This window comes from Eretmochelys imbricata, chromosome 5 (genome assembly GCF_965152235.1).
Source record: "Eretmochelys imbricata isolate rEreImb1 chromosome 5, rEreImb1.hap1, whole genome shotgun sequence".
Classification (NCBI taxonomy): domain Eukaryota; kingdom Metazoa; phylum Chordata; order Testudines; family Cheloniidae; genus Eretmochelys; species Eretmochelys imbricata.
The window spans coordinates 126,350,288-126,369,344 of record NC_135576.1 but is presented as its reverse complement, the minus strand read 5'-3'; the positions used below and the strand labels follow the sequence as shown (position 1 = coordinate 126,369,344).

General features: G+C 43.0%; 1 protein-coding gene across 4 annotated transcripts in view; it reads right to left on the bottom strand.

The window, feature by feature from the left end:
- The window catches only part of RNF38 (ring finger protein 38), a 192,979-nt gene that overhangs the window by 5,354 nt on the left and 168,568 nt on the right, over window positions 1-19,057 (bottom strand). For all 4 annotated transcript variants that reach the window (XM_077817838.1, XM_077817842.1, XM_077817840.1 and 1 more), the window contains 4 exons: window positions 17,293-17,399; window positions 15,220-15,304; window positions 10,979-11,100; window positions 9,704-9,803 (listed from right to left, as the gene is read on the bottom strand). In XM_077817838.1, the coding sequence (XP_077673964.1) occupies window positions 9,704-9,803; window positions 10,979-11,100; window positions 15,220-15,304; window positions 17,293-17,399 (414 nt within the window). The remainder of the gene's footprint in view (window positions 1-9,703; window positions 9,804-10,978; window positions 11,101-15,219; window positions 15,305-17,292; window positions 17,400-19,057) is intronic.

Here is a 19,057-nt window from a genome sequence, read left to right as displayed (position 1 = left end):
TTATTAAGATTTTAGCAGCTCATCACTGATCAGACTCACATTCCTGATACTGCTAAAAAAATTTTAACAATGAAGGGATAAACACTTTCAGGCTGTCTTTACAAAGAGGCAAGCCAATATTTCAAAAATACTCTGCAGATCACATTTGCAATTAAAATCTTCCCTAAAAAGGGATATAAGACTCCCAGACTCTCTCCTCCAATTTGATATTTGCAATTTGAACTACAGTATTTAGACAGGTGCACTAAGGTTTTAATCAAAGCAGCAGCGTTGATGATTAGTGAACTGTTGGACTTTCAATAATGTCTATACAGTGATCAAGTTTTGAGTATTTTCACAATTAGTAGAAAAATGTTCCAGTTTCTTAGTGCAACCAAAAATGAATATATATATTTTTTCTCTCCATCACATTTGTAAGTAACCATTATTGTCCTACACCTTCTTGCATCAGAGTGTCATTGACATTTTAGGGGGAAATGAGGAACGGTGCTGCAAACTGAAGACAAAACCCAAGTGCACTTCTTCCTGTATCATTATGGTTTCGTAACCATTTGAGGGAATTCAGTCACCTTACCTTTGGCTATGTGTACACTGCAGAGCCTATGTCAGCCCAGTCCCTTAGCATAGATGCCGCCTATACCAACAGAGGAGTTTTTCCTGTCAATGTGGGAACACCACCTCCCCTTTTACATTTTGTGCTGGCATCTTTCTCTATTATTGAGGGCCTTGCTGGCATCACTGTCACTGGAGAGGTGTTTTTTTTCACAACCTTGACTGACACAGCTATGTCAATAGAGGTTTTAAGCTTAGCAGAGCAAGTATCTGTTCTGCACTCTTCTATTCTAGATATAATGCAACTAATCCATCTAATTTAGAATAAAACGGTCATCTTTTCCTAGATTATATTGTTTGAGAGCTGAACAACAGATATACTCATCAAGATTATATTTCAGTGTTAGCTATTTGTAGTATTATATAGGACATCTAGTGGTAGTATCAATATACTGTAGTTTACTGAAAGCAAATTATAGAAAACTAATCCACAAAACCAGACTAAATAAACAATAACTAACATCTTAATATCAAATTAAGTCAAATTACTCATGTTCCTGTAATGCTATATTAACAGCTCTACAAATTTTAACAGTAGAGCATTTTCCCATGTTTTAGGATTCTCTACCATAATGAATCAGTTAAATGCATATATTTCTTGGAATTTAGTCCCCTTTCTCCTTATTTGAACATCACTCTCAATGGTTTAAGTAGGAACTGGATGTGCATACTGAAGTGCAGGTCATGAATGGAAACTTCACTTAATGTGCAGTTACTTGAGGCAAATTAATTTTCTCAAACATAAGCATGCACATACCATTAAATGATGTACTGTAACCTTCCTCAAAATTATTCTAAAGAAACTTTCTAATGAGATCTTCTAAATACTGTTTATTTAAAACTGAGTAGTTCTACCTAAGGGCTTTTTGGGAAAGCCTTGTAACAAAAACAGAAGTTTTGATAATGTCACCAGAACCAAGATGGATTACAATTATTTACTTATGGTTTGGGATTTTAAAAATATAACACACAGTATTGCCAAACCCAAGTATTCAACAATCAGGAATCAGGCCTAAAAAAATACTATGAGTGGCTTAATCATGGGATTTGGAAAAAATAATGTGGGTTCTTTTTCATTGTCTTCTGATTTCTGAGTCACCCAGGTGCACTCAGGTTGGGCTTTTCAATCCCAAACAGCCTCCACGCAAAACGCGGGCGACCTCATGCCGCCTTGCTTGTTGATGTAGTAAACTGTGATGGTGGTGTTGTCCAACATGGTGAGAACGTGACTGGAATAGATGGAGAGGAATGCTGCCAGAAGTTCCAGGATGTTGATGTGGATCCGAAATTCCTGACCAGTCCAGGTTCCCTGAATCAATGTACTCACTCATGTGGGCGCCCTATCCGACAAGCAACACATCCATGATGATTGTTGTTCATGGGGAGGGCAAAAAGAATGGCATCCCAGTGTAGACCCGGCCTGAGTCCATCCACCACTGGAGGGAAGAGATATCGTTGGGAACCCACAGCAGAAAGTCCATGGTGTGGCACGTGGGGGAACAGACTCTCTGAAACCACAGTTGTAGACAGCCGAAGCAGAGATGGGCCAAGGCAGTCACATACGTGCAAGCCACCAGGTGGCCAAGAACAGAAAGGCAAGTCCTGGCCAGAACAGAAAGACTGGAGAGCACCATGGAAATTGCTCTTGTAGGGTTTGGAACCTGTTCTCCGGCAGGTAGGCATGTGCCGAGATCGCGCTGATGTGGGCCCAACGAATTCTAGGAATTGTGTGGAATCCCAAGTTGATTTATCGACATGTACACTAATCCCCAGGGAGGAGAGGAGTGTGAGCAGCATGGAGGTCAAGGCTCAAGCTTCTCTTTTTTGATCTCACTGCCAGCAGCCAATTGTCAAGATAAGGGAATGTAAGGACCCCTTCGCACCAGATGTGGGCCGCCACTACCGAGAAAACCTTGGTGAAAACTTGTGGAGCAGTGGTGAGTCCAAACGGTAGATGTATTGGAAGCGACGAAGGCAGTCTGTGAATTCAGGAAACAACTGTGGGCAAGATGGATATCCATGTGAAAGCATTTCGCATATCAAGAGCCATACACCACATGCCTCCTTCTTAGGAAGGCATGCTGGTTGCTAGGGTGACCATACGAAACTTTGGCTTGCATATGGAATGGCTGAGATGGTCGAGGTCTAAGATCAGCCTTCACCCACACTTCTTCTTGGGGACCAGGAAATAGGTGGAATAGAACCCACTGCCCTGATACACTGCAGGTTCTATCGCTCCTCTCTGCAATAGGGAGTCCACTTTCTGGGCAAGGATACTGTTGTGAAAATGGTTCCTGAGGCAGGGCCGGGGCAGAGGATGTGGGTGAGGTTGTGTTGCGAACTCAACTGTATAGCCATGCTGAAGGACATCCAGGACCCACTTGTCTGTTACAACACACCAAGCTGGTAAAAAGAGTGCTAGATGCCCCCAGAAGGGGGTGGGTCGGGTGCACAATGTGAGACAGGGTAGTTGATGGCTCTCTGGTTGCACACCGAAATAATTCTTCTGCAAAGATTAACTCTGAGACGCTGAAGGTTGTGAAGATGAACCAGGATGACAGCTCATTGGGTCTTCTGCCATTTGCAAGGAGACTCGTAAGTCTGCTGGAGGAAGAACTGGGGAGCTCTACATTGCTGCGTCAGAGGTAGGCTGTAAAATTTGCATTTGAGTGCTTGTGTGTAGATACTTAGTGATCGCAGAGTGGCCCTGGCGTCTTTGAGGGAGTCAATCAGTGTTCTGATTGAAGAGATGAGACTCAACGAAAGAGAGATCCTTTATGGTGGTCTAGACTTCCCTTGGGAAACTGGACAAACGTAGCAACGACTCCCTGTGCATGACGATCCCTGTAGCCATTGTGCACGAAGAAAGTATCCACCACATCCACTGCAGCCGGGAGTGTTGTTCTCACAACCAATTTCCCCTCCTGTAGGACAGCCTGGAAGCGAGCTTGATCCTGCCAGGGCAGTTTGTCTGTGAAATCCGCCAGCTTGCTGTAGGTAAGGAAGCAGTACTTGATGAACACAGCCAAGTAATTGGAAATGCGGAATTGTATGCTAACAGAGGAGAAGAACTTACAACCTAGAAGGTCCAGTCGCTTGCCTTTCTTGTCTGCTGGGGTGGAGCATGCATGTTGCTGCTGAGCCTGTTCCACTGCTGCCTGAATAACAGAGGGAATTGGCTGAGGAGCAAGAGAAGAGAAAATTAGACCCCTTCAGAGGCACATAGTATCGCTTTTCCGCCCGTTGAGAATGGGTTTGCAGCTAGCTGGAGTGTGCCATACAGTCCGTTCTGGTTGAAGAATGGCATCACTGATCGGTAGAGCCACTCTGGCCAGTACTGAGGCGTGTACGATGTCAAGAAGCTGGTGATGCTTGTGTTGTGCTTCCTCCAGTGGGATGTGAAAGGGAATCCCCACCCCATGCAGCAGTTCTTGAAATTGGCGGTTGTCAACCAGGGACAAAGAGGGAGTCGAAGACACCATGGCATCAGGGGATGACGAGGGCAATCACTCCAGTTCCGACAGTACCGTTGGAGTTGGACTAAGTGGTGCATCCTCCAATAGTTGTTCTGAACACCTGCTCGATGACTATCAAAGGGGCGAGATTGGAGACTCCTCACAAGCAGAGTGGGAAGATTCCAATGGCAGATACTGCGGCCATCACCCCCAGTATGGCCAACAGGTGGATCCAGTGGTTATTGTGTACAGTCCCTAGGAGTGGGATACCAGTGATGCCAGGGCTGGGCAAAGGGAGGGTATTGCCGTTGAGTCAGCGGGACCTTAGGGAAGGCATACAGATGATAGAGGAGGGGCGGACCCTGCTTTCTGTCCGAGTTCTCTGATGCAGAGAAGTCAGAGCCCGGTTCAAATGACGGTGCTGTTGGAACTGCAGGAGCTGTTGAGGAGCAGGCGGGAACATGGCCTGAAAGAGGCAAGTCTAATGTGAGGAAGCATACTCTCCTAGGAGGGAATGGCACTTGAAAGTGTGGAGACCTCACCTCTGCCAAAGCAAGAGTTCATGAGACTCGGGGGCAGACTCCAGTCTCCCCAGTGTCAGTGACACGCTCTCTGCAGTCGGAACCAGAGCCAGAATGGGAGTTGAAAAGGAGAACCGCCTAGGAACCGAAGGCTCCCTTGACTTTGGCAGTGCTGACCTGGAAGGAGTTTGCAGTTCGGTGGGCAGATCAGATGTTCTGTGCGGCTTCTTACTGTGCTTCTGAGCCTTGGAACATGCCAGCTCTGCATGGCTGGAACTTGGGCCTGGAGAAAGGCTTACTGCCATGCTTATGCGCATGCTTCCTTGCCTCACAACTAGGCCCCAGCACAGGGTCCATAGCACTGGTACCAGCGGAACCAGAATAGTGCTCTGCGGTAGGAGACGCACTCCTAGATTGCTCAGGCCGGTGTATGGAGGGGGAGGAGAGAGTTGGTGTTCCCCGGCCTAGATCTGACTGCAGCCTGATGACAACCTCCGTGAGTGCTTCTTGAGGCGGAGAGCCCAGCCTTCCTGGGTATGGCTTGGGAAGGAGAAGCAGATACTGCACCTGTATGCAACCGGGGCTTCTCCCAAGCTGTAAAGGCAGCACTGGTGCTGGTCACTGGTGGAAAGTGAGATAGGGCAGGAGGTGCAGATCTTGAACCTCGACATCTTTGGCATAATCCAGTATCCAGGCATGGGGGGTGGGGGGGTGACCGGTAAAACAGAGTTCCAAAGTCCTTAAAATCCTAAAAACTACTACTAACAACACTAAAATTATTACAAAAAAGTAACATACTAACTATACACAATATAAAACTATTTTTTTAATCAAGTGCGTCACAAGAGGCAAGAGAACAGTAGAAACTCCGACTCAAACCATGTGGTGGAGAGAAAAACTGAGGGGTGCCATCGGTCCGCTCCGCCCTTTATCACCTTGGACGAAACCACGAGGCGGAGCAAGGGTGCATGTGCGGACCAACGGACACTACTACTTTCAAATCTCTGGCTCCAAGTGCATGCGTATAACCCTCAGTGGAACACAATAGGGATCATCACTCGAAGAACACAGTGAAACTGACAACGTACAAAGAAAGCTGTCAAATGCACACAATATAAAATGGACAAAAGGAAAATATTTAATTTTTGATCTCTTCCAGTTATAACCACCTGGGGGCTTCTCTACCCTAGAAAAGTTTGCTGCTTTAATTATATTGGAACAGTTAAAGCGACAACATCCCTCCACCCTGTGTTGAGGGAATTATACTGACATAAAAGTGCTTATACCACTGGTATAGCTTATTCCAGTTTGGGAAGTGACAAACTATAATGGTATAAGACATCTTTATACCAGTATAATTGCATCCATATTCAGGCCTATACCAGTAGAATGACTGGTTTAAATAATAATAATAATAATTAAAAAAAAAATCACAGTCCTAACCAACACTGACTAGTAACATTTTTCTAATGTAGACCAACCTTGAGATGTTACCAGTAACAAAAATAGGTACAAAAGTTTCTATTGAAGTGATTTTTAAGTTGTTTAAGGGACACCATCATCAAATCCCCTTATCTATAGTTAGGGCCCTACCAAATTCACAGTCCACCTTGGTCAATTTTTGGTCATAGGATTTTTAAAATTGTAAATTTCATGATTTCAGCTATTTAAATCTGAAATTTTACAGTGTTGTAAATGTAGGGATCCTGACCCAAAAAGAAGTTGTGGGAGGAGTCGGGGTCAAAAGGTTATTGTATGGGGAGGCTGCAGGACTGCTACCCGTACTTCTGCACTACCACCGGTGGGCAGCTGGAGAGTGGTGGCTGCTGCCCAGGCATGTCACCCTTACTTCTGCGCTGCTGCTGGCGGCAGCTCTGCCTTCAGAGCTGGGCTCCCGGCCCACAGCCACTGCTCTCCAGTCGCCCAGCTCCGAAAGCATCTCCACCACCAGCAGCAGCGCAGAAGTAAGAGTTGCAGTACCACAACTCTCCCTACAATAACCTTTTGACCCCCCCGCCCCCCGTGACTCCCTTTTGCATCAGGACCCCCAATTTGGGAAATGCTTGTCTCCTCATGAAATCTGTATAGTATAGGGTAAAAGCACACAAAAGACCAGATTTCACAGGGGGAGACCAGATTTCACTGTCTGATGCATTTTTCACGGCTGTGAATTTGGTGGGGCCCTATCTACAGTAAACAAATCACCTTACATCATTGCTACTGGAAACATTTCCAAAATCTGATTTTTCACTATACAGTTTTCTTAGGGCTTTGTCTTCACTAGACTTTTGAATTGCCATCTAACCTGAAGTACTTAACACATTTGCAAAGGCTGGTGTGGACACCTCCCACACATGTGGCCTAGGCTACAAATGCATGGAGACTGGTAAGAGTGGAATGGAATGTATGGTGAGTGTCCTCACAAACATGTAAAGTATCTCCAGTTAATTGTCAATCACTGAGGCCTTGTCTACACTTGCAAGTTAGAGCACATTAAATCAGCCCTGGGCACCCTAACTCCTGAGGAGTCCACACTGGCAAGGCACTTAGAGCGCCTGGACTCTGCGGCTGGAGTGCCCCTGGTAATCCACCTCCACGAGAAGCATAGAGCTTTCTGCACCCTGGTTGAAGTGCTGGGGTGTCAGTGTGGACGACGTTTTGCATTACTGTGCTGTGACTGGCCTCCAGAAACATCCCATAATCCCTTGAAGACAGGTAGCCACTCTCATCATTGTTTTGAACTTGCCTACAAGCATGCAGATATCTCCTTTCAAAGCGCCATTTCTGACAGCTGGCATGCTTATCTGCTCCAAGATACAAAGCAAACCATTACTGTGGAAAGCTCCTGATGCAGAGGCAGGCGTGTGTGCGTGAGAGAGAGAGAGAGAGGGGTGAGGTCTGATGTCAGGGTTTTCCCCTTCCCCCTGCCGTTGTCTGAACTTGCGAGACAGCAAGCTGAGACACACTGCCCCCAAAACACACAGTCTCTCCCCCCACATACACACAACATACTCCCTGTCACACTCCATCCCCCATTTGAAAAAGCAGCTGGCAATCTAGTAGGATGCCCTGGAACAATGGGATTGGTAAACCTGCATCATGTGATGCTGTGCCTGCCCCATTAGGCATTGCAAACCCCTTCCATAGCACACTGCAGCCATTTGCACACAGGGAAAGCTACCAAAATGCACTGCTCTCTGTGGCGTTGCAAGAGCTGCTAATGTGGCCATGCCACTGCGCTCTGAGCTGATAGCGTGAACGCACGGCAGCGTTTTCCCTGCTGTCGTCTCTTAGGGCTGATATGTGCGAGCCCTCAGAACCTCGCTGCCTAATTAGTAACAGATGGTGGCCAGGCAGCTACTTTAAGTTTTCGGCGACTTATTAAAACCGTCAGGCTGCAACTCTAGTGAGGGCTTTTGTTTGCTGCTTCCCCACCCCCCCCCCCAACAGAAAGTGAGAGTTGAAAGGGCAGCTGTGCTGAGGGGGAGAAGTGAGAGGGCAGTTAAAAGTTGTTTTCCCCTCATCTGCCTCTCCTTTCCAGCTCTTCCCACTGCCTGCCTCTCCTTTCCCTTGATCCATCCATCACCTCCGTTCTGCATCCTGGCAGTGGTGCAGTATTTCCATCTGCAAGTGTAGACGTAGCCTGAATAAAAACATCTGAAAACAATGCTTATTCTTTGCATTTTTCTCAGTGTGCTACTAAAAACATTAGTCATTTATACTTCAGTTTCTAGTTCTCAGACACTATCATAATGCTGCAATGTTTGGGTTTAGAATATTGCAGAACATCTACTGCATATAAATGGTTTCCACTGGAAATTTAAATAAATGTATGGACACATTTTTACTGGTCTTAGGTTTTGTAAAACTTCAGACTACCTGAAGTTAAGTTTGGCCCTAAATTTAATTTAGGGCACCCGTTCCACAATCTCAGAGCATGAGTATCTGATCTAGTAGCATGCCTCTAAATCCCAGTCTCTCTTATTCATGCACATTTGTTTAGCATTGAACTCATTACCCAAGAGAAGGTAGATTCATCAACTAGACTACTACTGACTACCACACTAAAGCTTTCTGCAGTAAGCATGATAAAGCAGCTGTTTTCTTGACCTTCAGAAGCCTACCAATGTAGTACTCTCTCTATGTTCAGCTGTGTATGATCTAAGAATGCACCTGTCAGCAAAGCAACAAGACTGCTTAGACTCTTGCGCCATGTTTTTAAAGAAAATGGATCTTAAAACAGATACAATATAAGACAGTGGCTGTATTATTCTCTAATGATTATTTCATATTTATTTCTCTCTCTCTCATTGGGTTGCTGTAACCAGAGATATATAATGGAAAAGATTAAAATAGAGAATAAACGAATCCATATAGAACAAAATACTAAAAATATGTGAGACAAGATGGGAAACCATACCTTGCTGGCAGTAGGTCTGGATAATGCAGCTTGCAGAGATCTGTCTCTGTATATCATCTTCTACCTAATTGTACCCCGCACTTTGCACCTTCTGTATGGTGTTGTCCTGCTTTTAGATTCTTCATATTTTTTAAAATAACTTGTTTTGAAAGATATATATCTTATCTCATGTGTAAAGCCTTAATTTGGTGAGAAATTTGACCAGTTATGCATTTTTCTCCCTGCCCCCAGACTTTACATTTATATAAAGAGCTAGAAAGATTTTTGGTACTTTCACTTTCAGTTAATATCAATTCTGCTTAAGTAAGAGTCAGAAGCAGTATTCGGACTACTCACAAATCCCATACTCTACTTTAAACTTTCCTACTTTATCATAAAATTATATTAATAGAGGCATGGTTACGTCCAACTGAAAATGAACTAAATTTGTTGGTCAAGATAATTCTCTTCATGTCAGTTTTTTAATGACACTAGTTTTGATACAGAGTTCACATAATCTCCCTTCAATAACTATTAGAAAATAAAGCTATTGCAAAAGGAGGCAGCCCTTTCAGTCTGTTGGCTTTTGTAGCCTAAATATCAGAAAGGAAAAATAAGAGATGACACAAGAGATGAAATGCAACTGCAAATAAGTACAACTACAAACTAGGCCATTATAAATTCTCACTGAAACAGATTTTTTTTTTTTTTTTTACCTTAAGCCATTTATCGACACACTTGGCATGGAACTCGTGGTTACAAGGTAAGACTCTAAGTAGCTGCCTTGACTCAAAATCACACATGCATACTACGCACCTAAAAGAAAAGATTGCGAGTTTGAAGTTATTTGTCATTCGAACAACAAATTGGCATTCTATAGACAGACAGCTTATAGGTTGTGCTTGCAGTGGGGTTTTTAGTAGGAGCAGCTGCACTGATGGAGCGGCATGGGTACAAACCTCTAGTGTAGACTGGCTGTGCCAGTGTAAACAAAACTGATCCAATGCTGTGTACCTTTGGCTTCAAACCTCAGCACAGGGAAGGGCTAACGCTCCCACCACACAGGATCTTCACCACTCCAATCAATAGCACGAGCAACATTTTGTTACAGTGATTCATAAGAATATTGTAGTTTGCAATGAGCTGCTGAAGATTAGTCAGTGCAAATCCCTTAAATACTTTTCATTCAGTTTTAATATTAGGATAGGTTTTTGTTTTTTTAAAATATTAATATATATAAAAAGGCTAATTATGAGTTGCCACTTTTTTTTCCCCCTCTTAAAAAAGTGTGAACTTTGGATCAGATTATTTCTTTTTAGAAATTCTCCCTTTAATTTATATTTCTGTTCAGTCTTTTTTTTTTTTTTAAAAACAGATCATGGTTGAAACATCGTCAACTTAAAGCAAAAAACAATCACATTTCCACCTGAAAATCTATTCCTTACTTCTCATTACAAGTAATACCCAAGACTGTTATAACTAGAAGACTGAAAAAAGGGCAATTTTTTTTCCTTCCAGTTTGTTTACTTTATATATCTGACAGCACTTTGTGTATAGTCACTTTCACTGCCTCCCATGTATAATCATTTTCTCCTTTTGTTTGTGTGGTCTTCCAAATAGAACAGATAAACAGATTAATAGGAAAATGTGTAAACCACAAAAACTGGCAAGGGCATTCAGAGGTAGGGACAGTGCCTGAAACTATTTTTGATATAGGGTAAATTTCAAGTTGACGATGTCCCTTTAATGTAGCAAGCAACTTTTAAAAACTGTTCCAAGTTTACCTACTCATCATTTTAAACCTTAAAACATCTCAAATTCCAAAGTCAGGGTAATTATTATCTGGGCTGGAAAATTTAAAAAGGCACATACCATTTGATGTGCATTTTGAGCACTTGTGTTACAATACTGGCTACCATGGACTCCAACCTAGAAGGATCAAAATAACTGATAATGCATTTTAAATTGAGAGGCCAAAGCAATGCACTTACAAAGTCTGTTCTGACTGGTGGTTGTTTGGATTGAACCGGTAAGATGGAAGCTGTTCAATGTCTGCTTTCGTCAGTCCTCGTGGTTTGGCTTCTCCCAATCGTTCTGCCAAATTCAGCAGCGCCTGCAGAAAGAGGAGTTTGTGCTTTTTACACTCATTGTTCAAAGGAGCTCCAGCTCCCCTGCAACTGCAATTTATTTTTTTTGACATAAAATGTTGTCACTATCCCACCATACAGTTTCATCCAAAGTTCTAGCAAGAGGGATTGAGAATCTTTATCTCCCCTTCCCTTACATTACAGGCTCTTGGAAAACATTCCTTTCAGAGTTTGCTCCCAGGTAAGTACTTTTTGAACTGTATAAGAAAGCTCTGTTGGGGTTATCTAAATCTTCACGACCCAGTTCTTAATCCATCCTGCATCTGCGCTCACAGAATGATAAATATTTTGTTTTAGACAGAAAAAAACTGAAATAATAGTATGAATAATCAGAGGAAACAGTTGCCCAACCTGACTGCATATTGCTACCTGGTTGACCTATAGTTTTAAGGGACAACACCTCTGGCTCCCACTTCTTGCCTAGCTGCGTTCAGGTCTGGAGATTATGTGCTGAGCTTCCAAGGAATGATGAAGTCACACTGAACTGGGCAGACTCTTTCAGTAAAGATTTTAAAGAATCCTTATTGAGGTTACAGGAACAAACCATCCCGATGTGTGGAAAGAATAGTAAATATGGCAGGCGACCAGCTTGGCTTAACAGTGAAATCCCTGCTGATCTTAAGCACAAAAAAGAAGCTTACAAGAAGTGGAAGATTGGACAAATGACCAGGGATGAGTATAAAAATATTGCTCGGGCATGCAGGAGTGAAATCAGGAAGGCCAAATCACACCTGGAGTTGCAGCTAGCAGGAGATGTTAAGAGTAACAAGAAGGGTTTCTTCAGGTATGTTAGCAACAAGAAGAAAGTCAAGGAAAGTGTGGGCCCCTTACTGAATGAGGGAGGCAACCTAGTGACAGAGGATGTGGAAAAAACTAATGTACTCAATACTTTTTTTGCCTCTGTCTTCACCTAACAAGGTCAGCTCCCAGACTACTGCACTGGGCAGCACAGCATGGAGAGGAGGTGACCAGGCCTCTGTGGAGAAAGAGGTGGTTAGGGACTATTTAGAAAAGCTGGATGTGCACAAGTCCATGGGGCCGGATGCATTGCATCCAAGAGTGCCAAAGGAGTTGGCGGATGTGATTGCAGAGCCATTGGCCATTATCTTTGAAAACTCATGGCGATCGGGGGAAGTCCCGGACGACTGGAAAAAGGCTAATGTAGTGCCCATCTTTAAAAAAGGGAAGGAGGATGATCCTGGGAACTACAGGCCAGTCAGCCTCACCTCAGTTCCTGGAAAAATCATGGAGCAGGTCCTCAAGGAATCAATTCTGAAGCATTTAGAGGAGAGGAAAGTGATCAGGAACAGTCAGCACGGATTCACCAAGGGCAAGTCATGCCTGACTAATCTAATTGCCTTCTATGACGAGATAACTGGTTCTGTGGATGAGGGGAAAGCGGTGGACATGTTCTTCCTTGACTTTCGCAAAGCTTTTGACACGGTCTCCCACAGTATTCTTGCCAGCAAGTTAAAGAAGTATGGGCTGGATGAATGCACTATAAGGTGGATAGAAAGTTGGCTAGATTGTCGGGCTCAACGGGTAGTGATCAATGGCTCCATATCTAGTTGGCAGCCGGTGTCAAGTGGAGTGCCCCAGGGGTCAGTCCTGGGGCCGGTTTTGTTCAATATCTTCATAAATGATCTGGAGGATGGTGTGGATTGCACCCTCAGCAAGTTTGCAGATAACGCTAAACTGGGAGGAGAGGTAGATAGGCTGGAGGGTAGGGATAGGATACAGAGGGACCTAGACAAATTAGAGGATTGGGCCAAAAGAAATCTGATGAGCTTCAGCAAGGAGAAGTACAGAGTCCTGCACTTAGGAAGGAAGAATCCAATGCACCACTACAGACTAGGGACCGAATGGCTCGGCAGCAGTTCTGCAGAAAAGGACCTAGGGGTTACAGTGGACGAGAAGCTGGATATGAGTCAACAGCGTGCCCTTGTTGCCAAGAAGGCCGATGGCATTTTGGGATGTGTAAGTAGGGGCACTGCCAGCAGATCGAGGGACGTGATCGTTCCCCTCTATTCGACACTGGTGAGGCCTCATCTGGAGTACTGTGTCCAGTTTTGGGCCCCACACTACAAGAAGGATGTGGAAAAATTGGAAAGAGTCCAGCGGAGGGCAACAAAAATGATTAGGGGACTGGAACACATGACTTATGAGGAGAAGCTGAGGGAACTGGGGTTATGTTTAGTATACGGAAGAGAAGAATGAGGGGGGATCTGATAGCTGCTTTCAACTACCTGAAAGGGGGTTCCAAAGAGGATGGATCTAGACTGTTCTCAGTGGTAGCAGATGACAGAACAAGGAGTAATGGTCTCAAGTTGCAGTGGGGGAGATTTAGGTTGGATATTAGGAAAAACTTTTTCACTAGGAGGGTGGTGAAACACTGAAATGCGTTACCTAGGGAGGTGGTGGAATCTCCTTCCTTAGAAGTTTTTAAGGTCAGGCTTGACAAAGCCCTGGCTGGGATGATTTAATTGGGGATTGGTCCTGCTTTGAGCAGGGCGTTGGACTAGATGAACTCCTGAGGTTCCTTCCAACCCTGATATTCTATGATTCTATGAATATTTTTATTCATGTATAGGCTTTGCTATGGAGCACAATATCAGAACACTTCACTTCTCTCATGTAAATGATTTATCTTCAATACCCTTGGGAGGAGAGGAAGCAGCAAACTGAGCTTCACAAACAGGGTAACTGAGGAACAGAGAAATTAGGTGAATTGTTCACAAAGGGAGTATGTGGCAGAAGTGAAAGCTGAATCTGGATCTCCTGAGTCCAGCCTACTGTCTTAACCACAAGATCATCCAATCTCTTAACTTGCACGGCAACAGCTCCAGTGGAGCTCGCACCTATCAAGCTGGAAATACTGAAATACTGCAGAACAGAAGTGATGGATCAAGGGAAAGGAGAGGCAGGCAGTAGGAAGAGCTGGAAAGGAGAGGCAGATGAGGGGAAAACAACTTTTAACTGCCCTCTCACTTCTCCCCCTCAGCACAGCTGCCCTTTCAACTCTCACCTTCTGTTGGGGGTGGGGGGGGGGGAAGCAGCAAACAAAAGCCTTCACTAGAGTTGCAGCCTGACGGTTTCAATAAGTCGCCAAAAACTTAAGTAGCTGTCTGGCCACCATCTGTTACTAATTAGGCAGCGAGGTTCCTGGGGAACAGAAAAAGGAGAAGTGGGTTTCTAAGCTCAGGGAACTGGGGGAGAGCAGGGAGGAAGGGGAGGGAAGAGAAAGGAAAAGCTTAAGACATATCACTGTCCATCTGCTAGCTGGGAGGAACTATAACCCAAGTGCCAGGACTGAGATAGATGAATGGTTTTAAAAAGAACGAAGCTGTACTCTAACAACAATACGCTACTTCAAGTTGTACATTAGGTTATCAGTGCACTTCCTGAACCAACAGGCCATCTAAGCGCACACCCTATGATGGTTTACTGCTTTATTTTCACATCAATATTTGTATTAGAGAATGCATCAACTGAAATGGTATTTGCATATTTATATACGCTTCCAGTTCACAACTTTTACATCTTATTTCCATATTTCAAAGGTTAGGATTTTTAACCTGTAACTTTCTTGGTATGTGTTTTTTCCATATTTGTTACTTATGACAGTACCCTTAATATTAAGGCAACAAAGTGCATGATGAAATTTTGTAAGCATTATGTTTCACATTTAGCTGAATTCATCTTATAATATTAGCATTAATGTGTAAAGCTAACATCAATTAGCAAGTCATGTAAAATGCACTACATGACATTTACTTCTGTAAAATATTTAAAAATCAATTAAAATGCAAGAAAAAAGTGAAATCTAGAATGAAAAGCTGAGCAATTAATGATTAGTAGTCTGGGAGGGTTCTGAAAAGAAATGTTAACAAAATAAAAAAGCGTAACATCTTAGTTTTTAACATCCAGTACAACAAGCATAAAGTAGTGTTTCTAGAGTCTATTTTCAGAATAACATTTATTAAAAAGCCCCCCCCCCCCCCCAAAAAAAAGATTGGTAGTCAATATAAATTCATCATTTAAGTTACCTACTGTTCCCCAAACATATCTGCACATCATAAACCAACCTCGTAGTTTTCCACCTCTCCATCTTCCACATCCAACTCAAAGCTGAAAGCTGGTCCAACTGCAGGTGGCACTGGAAGCATTGATCTGCAGGAAGATCAATCAGGGATAGGATTTACTATTCATAAAATTAAACTTTCAGCAAAGTTATGCCCAATGTTCTCTACCTGTAATCTTGTTCACTTATTAAAATGAATATGCTTTAGAAATTAAATGGAAATATTAAATTAATGCATTAAATAAAGGATTAGAATTCAGGCAATTCAACAGTTAAGGTACTCACAGCAAAGTTAACTCCAAGACATGGCACATGAGACACACAGTAGAATATTTTCAATTGCTATTTATAAGGTTATGTCTCAGATACCTACAAGTCAATGTTCCCATAGAAACCTTACCTCCTAATTAGCATCATTGCACTGATAACTAAAATTCAGAACAGAACGTCTGGCTTCGATCTGTTCAGCTTTTAAAATAGATAAAAAAAAATGACCAAAGACAAGTAACCCCAAACTTGATGTGGCTCTGCAATGCAAAAAGCCTAAGTTCTTTAATACACAAATACATGTAAATAAGCGTGCAAGTTGGTTCATTTGCACATTTTGAGAGTAGATCCCACTGCACATTCACAAATACATGTGTATATTACAGGAATTCAGCCCAGGGAGAAGACAGAGGGGTTTCTGCATCTGGGAAATGAGATCAAGCTTGGGGTGTTCATTTTTCTGTTCTTAATATTTTCTTTTTTAAAATTAAAAACAAGAAATATATATGCCAAAAATTATGAAAAATCATTATAGTTTAAAACTTACAGCAGAGAGTAGGGAAATTCACAAGTTAAGATTTCTAGAGCACTATAAATGTGGTCTCATTGGGCTCAGACAGACAACAGCAGTCTCTCGACTTTGCTAAGTCACCAGGGATGGGGAAGTCAGGAGGGCACAGCATCTGGGGAAGTTCTGACAAGAATGTGTGATCTAAAGCTTTGCAATTTCATTGGATCATTTATTCAAATGCAATTTAGCAGAGTCTGGAACCGCAGAGTGCACATAGTGAAAGAAACTGGAGGTTTGGGAATCCAACAAAAGACTTGAAACTCGATGAGCTCTTTTTCAATGCTGTCTTTCAGATATAGGGAGGAATACAAATATTCATCTTCTCTTTCCAAGCATTTTATGTTCAGCTCAAAAATAGACGCAGCATCCAAAGAACAAACAAAGCACGTGGAATCTGGCTTTTCATCCACCCGATTCCAGCAGAAAGGAGCCCTACCCAGTTTTGTAGGCCCATCATAATCCCTGAATTTTGTTTCTTCCCCACCCTCTTAAAGAAATGGCTGATTGGATTCAGGACAGAAATTCAGCATCTACAACAGATTAGCAGTTCAGTCAATAAGAAAAAGTAACAGCATGTAATGCTCCATTATTTTTCAGTAGAACTGTTTCAAACTAAGTAAAGCAATTTATCCCTGAATAAAGACTGTTGGATTTGAATTGAGTATAAACACTTAAGTTTTTATCCCATTGTAAGGACATTTCAGAACGTAATCTGTACCCGCATAACAAAAAATAAATACAAAAGCCTAGCATGCAAGTATATTTTACATACTGTTACAGGTGGACCAACTCTCAACAGCCTTCCACAGGATCAGGAAGAGACCCATGAGTGACTCTGGGACTATGTCCCCGCCCAATTTCACATTTCTACCATTTGCTTGTTGAAGTGCTAGCACTGTTTGCAAGAGGACGCAAACACTTAAAAAAAATATAATAGCAAGTGTTTGACTCTGTTCATCCTTGAAAGTGGCTCAACTGTTTTTGCTTGTGGGCAAAGCCCAAATGTGGGAAATTTGATATGAAAGGTAAACATGTAAGGAACTTAAAAACAACCGAAAAAAGCCCCTTACCATGGGAATGCTAAGGCAAACTAAGGACAGGTATTGCTATGTGCTATGCCTGAAAGGGAACAGTGTTGGGCTGAGGACAGGATAAGGCCTATGTTAAAGGGACCATTTAAAAATGAAAGTACATTAAAAATGTTATTTAACAAGCTACAAAAAGCTGCACAAAACTTACAGCACATATGGTAACAGGCTGGGATGATAAGGGGGTGGTGGTATTGGCTGCTGGGATCGATATCTACTGCGCCCTGTGAGTCTTCGAGGCATAAAGGGTGGATAAGGCTGTGAGGAGGAAGAAAAGCTTCAGTATTTTCTTGCACAGTTTACTAGTATATTTAAATTAACTGAAATTTGGACTATTAGAACTGATTTTTAAAACGCATTACCAAATAAAATTAAAATGTTTATTCAAACACAAACAATTTTGTTAAGACAAGGATTCCTAATTATGCAGCTTCCACCATTCTGTGTGAAATGGCTGAGATATACAACGTACACAGGTAACCCATGCAAAATAGTCTATAAAATCCTTCTTAGGCCTGGTCTAAAAACCGGGTTAGTACTAGAATAACTATTTTGGTTAGTCTCTAAGGTGCCACAAGGACTCCTTGTTGTTTTTGCTGATACAGACTAACACGGCTACCCCTCTGAAACTTGGTTAGAGTTGTGACCTTACGACCTACTGATATGGTTACCCTGGCACAAGCCTTAGTGTGGACACAGTTATACTAGTATAGAGTTTCCTTACAGCTAGGGCCCTACCAAATTCACAGTCCATTTTGGTAAATTTCAGTCATAGCCTTTTAAAAATAGTCAACTTCACTGTTTCAGATGTTTACATCTGAAATTCAGTGTTGCAACTATGGGTGTCCCCACCCAAAAGGAGGGTGGGGTGGGGGTGGGAAGTTGCAGTGCTATTGATGGGGGTCGTGGGATTCCCACCCCTTCTTCTGCGCTGCTGCTGGCAGGGGACACTGCCTTCAGAGCTGGGCAGCCTGCCAGGTGCCAAGCTCGAAAGCCAGTGCCCCTGCCAGCAGCAGTGCAGAAGTGAGGGTCCAAGGTATGTGAGGGGTGGGTTACCAGTTGGGGGCTGACAGCTCGACCTGCAGCTTCACACCCGGGTCAGGGGCTAACAGCTGGATCTGTAGCCTCCTGTCCGGGTCAGAGGCTGTCCCAACCAGCAGCCAAGGAGTTTCCTGCAGGCAGTGGAGGTTCCCAGAGGTGGGTCTGACCCAGCTCCTGAAGCAGCCCCTGCAGGGGAAGAGGAAGTCCTGTCCCTCCCCAGCCTGGCCAGGACTAGCAGCTGGAGCCCTGTGCTTCCCCTCCAATAGCCAAATTTCACAGGGGAGATCAGATTCACAGTCGGTGGTGATGTGTTTTTCACGGCAGTGAATTTAGTAGGCCCCTACTTATAGTATAGTTTATTCCCAAATGGGAGTGAGAGTAAGCTAGTCCTTGGTATCATTGTGCAAACATTTCTGACTCTGCCTATTAAAATGGGGGCAAACATGGTAAAATTTTGCCACTTATTTTGAAGTGACATTTAAAGAGTATTGAATAATTTATTTATCGAAGGGAAAGATCACTGAAGGATTTTGATGGCACCTTGTCAGTCATCCTTCATGTTTGTGCCATCCATGCAAATGAACTACAATTAGTAGAAGGCCCCTAAAAATACCTGATCTTCCTTTTTTAAATTGAGAAATTTAAAACAAATCATATAAATATATATGCATACATAAAACCCAAAATTTATGACAATAAATTGACACACTGACACATAATAGCAATCTCTCATTCTTTCCCACAAATACTTCACCTTAAATACTTGACTTCTACTCCAAAACAATAAGCCTTAATTTTATCCCCTAGTACCAAGTACAAGTACCAACACTATCAAAATGGGTTGTGTGTTTTCATTTACTCTTATTTCTAAGTCA